The sequence below is a fragment of the Micromesistius poutassou genome, assembly GCF_964030765.1.
Source record: "Micromesistius poutassou genome assembly, chromosome: 4".
NCBI classification, from domain to species: domain Eukaryota; kingdom Metazoa; phylum Chordata; class Actinopteri; order Gadiformes; family Gadidae; genus Micromesistius; species Micromesistius poutassou.
In genome coordinates this window covers 19,994,046-19,999,045 of record NC_140274.1, presented here as the reverse complement: position 1 = coordinate 19,999,045, position 5,000 = coordinate 19,994,046, and the positions used below count along the sequence as shown (strand labels likewise).

Here is a 5,000-nt window from a genome sequence, read left to right as displayed (position 1 = left end):
GCGCAGGGGGGGGGGGGGGGGCACCCTGGGTAGGGGCGTGGTCGGGGGGCCCGGTGGGGGGGGGTCATGGGGGGGGGGTGAGCGTGACTGAGGCTGACCCATGTCTCCTGTGCTGTAGGTCCCAGGACTTCACCTGCTCCTCCAGTCTGCTCATGGTGAGTCTGGACCAGCTGGGTGGGAATATATATATATAGATAAAGAGACAGACAGACAGACAGAGAGACAGACAGACAGACAGAAGGCGGCCCTAAAGGACTGCTAATGGTCCCACGTTCACGCAACACAAGGGGGTCACGGACCCCCTTACGTCCTTGCGGACCCTCCTTGCGTCCACCGCAAAAGGGGCCGGACGTGCGCCTCCCACAGATTGTCACCTTCCGTCGAGGCGACGCAGCCGCAAGGGCTGTGATTGGTCCGCTCGCTAAAAAGCCGACGCAGGACCATAAAGGTTCACGTACTGCGTCGGAGCGTCTGCGTGGTCGTTGCGTTGCGTGAACGTGGGACCATAATCGGCCCTTTAGTGTCCGTGGTCCTCGCCTCTGGAACAGCCTGAGGAGCACAACACGATCTGAGAAGACCCTCAGAAGAACCCTTGAGACGCACCTATTCAGCTCAGCGTCCTCTTTATCCACTTTAGTTATTTATTTTCATTGTACTGTTAAGCACCTTGTATTGCAATTTTGCACGAAATGGCGCTATATATATATACAAGTTTGATTTGATATGGTAACATTATCTATGAAGCATGTATCACTGCTTTACTCTCTCTCTGACAGGTCATGTCAGAACCAGTCTCTCCAGTGGACCAGGTCACTGTGGAGAAGGTCTTTGATGAGATGGCCGCCCCAGTAAGAATTGTGTTTCTAGTTCTCATTTTCTTTTTTTGGAGAAAGCATTTAAAAGAATGAGATCACTATTTATTCTTATTTTTTTCCCTTATAGGATGACAGACTAGATGCTAAAGAATTCATGAATCTGCTGAACACAGGTAAGGAATATCCTTTACATATTTTTATATCAACAGAAGTCGACCGACACGACGTGAAGCGTCCGGCCGCAGTACGTCTGTCGGCCACTAGGCGGGAGTAAAGGACCAGTAGAAGCTCTCCCTTTTTCCGCAGAGGTCGGGGGAACAGTCTAGACACGCTCAGTTCATATAAAGTAAAACGAGATTCATATGCTAATAAAAGTGTTTTGGTTGAGCAATACCGTGTCCTCAGCTGCTCCTCCTCCGCCGACTCCCACTTAAACCCTCCTGCTTGTTTTTGTCCACGTTGGCCGTGCGTGCGTAGTTCTGGTGAAAGATTACCATCTCCCGCTGGACACATGCCGACAGCTCATCTTCGGAGAGGACGTATCCTTTCATCATCTCCCCCCCTCCCCCTCCCCCTCCCCCTCTCCCGTGAACCATGTTTTAACACTTCCCCCCGAGACGTCCGTTTAATCTCCGGTTTCAATCACACACCTTCCACCGCTCCCTCGGAGCGTCTCCTCCGGCGGTCCGCCGCGTCCTTCACTCCCCCGCAGACACAAGGCCGCTGCAGCCTCAGCCGCCAGCAGGCCGCCGCGCTGCTGGCCAGCGTGCGCAATCTGCAGGTACTGCTGCCACTCTGTGCGTGTGTTAGTGTGTGTGTGTGTGTGTTAGTGTGTGAGGTTCCCGTGTGTGTGTGTGTGTGGTTCCCATGTGTGTGTGTGTGTGTGTGTGTGATGCTGGTGAGTAGGTAGAAGTCTAAACACTGGTATTATGATCAATTATTATGTTATGTGTGTGGTTGTGTGTTATTGTGTGTTAGTGTGTGTGTGTGTGTGTGTGTGTGTGAGGTTCCCATGTGTGTGTGTGTGTGTGTTAGTGTGTGTGGGTAGAAGTCTAAACACTATGTATAACGGTATTATGATCAATCATTCTGTTATTTGTGTGTTGATGTTATTTCTGCGTTGTTCAGGCGCTGTTCTTCCGGTACGATGAGGACTCTTCAGGGGCCATGAGCCCCTTTGAACTCGACCTGGCCCTGAACGCAGCGGGTACCACACACACACACACACACACACACACACACACACACAAACTGGAAACACACACACAATGGATCCACACACACACTGGAACCACACACACGCACACACTCGAACCACACACACACACAAACTGGAAACACACACACAATGGATCCACACACACGCACACACTCGAACCACACACACACACACTCGAACCACACACACACACACACACAATGGATCCACACACACGCACACACTCGAACCACACACACACACACTCGAACCACACACACACACATACAATCCTAAACCTCCCCAAGATATCTACAGTGTGACCCCCCCCCCCCCCCCCAGGGCTGCGGTGTGATGGGAGGGTGGTGCCGCTGCTGGTGGAGCGCTTCGGCTCCGGGGAGCCCCAGCTGCCCTTCAGCCGCTTCGTCTGCTGCGTCACACGCCTGCGCACGCTGTTTGGTAACACACACACACACACCAAACACACACGCACACGCACACACGCATACACGCATACGCATGCACACGCACACACACGCACGCACGTGCATACGCGCGCACGCACGCACGCACACGCACGCATGCACGTACACACACACACACACACACACACGCACGCATGCACGCATACGCGCACGTACACACACACGCACGCACGCACACCTCGCCTACGCACACACACATCAGAGGATGTGGAGCGGTGAGAATATTCCGCTCCTCGCTCACTGTTCACTCGGCCGCTCCTCCGCTCGAGGTCGCGTCAGGCCGCTCCGCTCAATTTCGCTCCCCGCTCCGCTTAAAAATCCTCCCGCTCCAGAAAATGGCGAGACCCTCCTTCTCGATGGTGGAGTGTCGAGTCTCGCGAGGGAAAAGCTTGCGGCTCACATACTGTACGGGCATCTTGTTCTCCCCCTCACCTTGCAGCAACACAGCCCCTAGGCCTAGGCCTGAGGCGTCCGTCTGCACTGTGAAGGGCGAGGAAAAGTCAGGGCTCTGCAGCACCGCACTCAGAGCACATGCACTCCTGCAGGGCCCGGAAAGCGACCTCACACTCGGTTGTTGGGACTGGTTTTTCCGAGTGAGGTCAGTCAAACAAAGCAGCTCGGCTGGAGAAGTTGGGGATGAAACGCCTATACCAGCCAACCAGCCCCAAGAAGGATCTCACCCCCTTTTTGGTTGTAGGTGGCTGGCAGCCGTGGATGGCCTCCACCTTGCTGAGCTAAGGACGGATGGTGCCACCACCCAGGACATAGCCCAGGTAGCACACTTCAGATCGGGCAAGCTGGCATTTACTGGCGTTGACTGCCAGCCCGGCCCGACGGATCCGCCGGAAGATGTCGCTCAGGTGTTGAAGGTGAGCCTCCCAGGAACTGCTATGGAATGGATGACCACGTCATCAAGAATACGCAGCAGCGTATTCTTCAGCGCCGTTAAGCACCTCGTCCATCATGCGCTGGAAGCTCGCTGCTGCGCCGTGTAGGCCAAAAGGCACGACCCGGAACTGGAATAGGCCGGATGGAGCTCTGAAGGCTGTCAGCTCCTGTGCTTGGGGGGGAGAGTGGTACCTGCCAGTACCCCTTACACAGGTCGAGGGTGCTGAGGAACTCAGCCTTCCCCAGACGCTCCACCAGCTCGTCCACACGGGGCATGGGATACGGGTCGAACGCAGAGATGTTATTCAGCTTAGAGTAGTCGACACAGAAGCGGAGCCCCCCCCCCGTCCTTTTTGGGCACAAGGACCACGGGACTGCACCACTCGATCACCCCCATTTCCAGCATCGCCTTCACTTCCTGTTTTAGCGCGGGGATCAGTCGCGCCGGAACCCTGGTGTTGGTCTGCCGGATGGGACCTGGAGCTGTCAGGCGGATGTCATGGGTAATGACATTGGTTCGTCCTGGCAGGTCTCTGAACAGGCCTCGGGGGATGATGTTCAGCGGGTCCTCCTGCTGTTCAGGTGTCAGATGGGTGACGGAGGGGTAGGTCGATTCACTGCCTGTAGTAGGAAAGTACTGCTCTGATGGCTCTGATGGCTCTTCCTCTTCCACGGTCCGCGCCCACAAAGTCGCCCAGAAAGTCTGTTTCGAGCGGCGTCTGCCTGGCAGAGGCAATTTCATAGGTCACCTCACCAACTCGGCGAAGCACCTCGAACGGACCTTGCCACTTCGCCAGCAGACTGCTCTCGGATGACGGCAACAACAGCAACACCTTCTGTCCGGACATGAAGGTGCGGCTACGTGCTGTCCGGTCGTACCACGTCTTCTGCCGTGTCTGGGCCTCGGCCAGTTGTTCGTGGGCCATGGGGCTCAGCTGGTCCAGCTTCTCCCGCATCTTGATGACATAGCCCGCCAGGTTGGTTGGCTGATGAGAGGCGTCCCCCTCCCAGCTCTCGCGGAGTATGTCAAGCGGGCCTCTCACCTCCCGTCCATACAGGAGCTCGAAAGGGGGAGAACCCGGTGGATGCCTGCGGTACTTCTCGGTAGGAGAATAGCAGATATGGGAGCCACTGATCCCAGTTAGTTCCTGACTCAGACACAAACTTCTGCAGCATCGACTTCAAGGTCTGGTTAAACCTCTCGACCAAGCCGTCAGTCTGCGGGTGATAGGGTGTGGTTTTGATGCCCCGGATTCCTAACAGGGAGTATACCTGTCTCAGTGACTTGCTGGTAAAGTTACTACCCTGATCTGTTAGGATTTCTTTCGGGACCCCCACCCGGGAGAAAAGCTGGATTAAACAGTTGGAACTTCGTCTAGCTTTGGTGTTTCTGAGGGGGAACGCCTCTGGGTACCGTGTTGCATAGTCGCAAATGTCGCAAAATACCGTGACGGTAGCTATGCGCCCCGTCACAGAAGCATATTCAAAAAACTCACGTTTTTCTTTGCTCTGTGTGTGTTCGTGTAGCACACTCTCATGTTTCCGCAAAATGTGTCTTCTTAGATTCCAAAGTGAATCTTTACTCACTGAAACAGTGTCACCACGTGGTTGATC

At 55.0% G+C, this 5,000-nt stretch overlaps 1 protein-coding gene across 1 annotated transcript in view; it reads left to right on the top strand.

Moving 5' to 3' along the window:
- Positions 1–5,000, top strand: part of capn12 (calpain 12) — a gene marked incomplete at its 5' end in the record, with an annotated part of 16,706 nt that overhangs the window by 10,004 nt on the left and 1,702 nt on the right. The window contains 7 exon segments of the mRNA XM_084466421.1: positions 119–155; positions 777–848; positions 943–988; positions 1,293–1,354; positions 1,528–1,596; positions 1,944–2,022; positions 2,356–2,472. Of these exon segments, the coding sequence (XP_084322547.1) occupies positions 119–155; positions 777–848; positions 943–988; positions 1,293–1,354; positions 1,528–1,596; positions 1,944–2,022; positions 2,356–2,472 (482 nt within the window).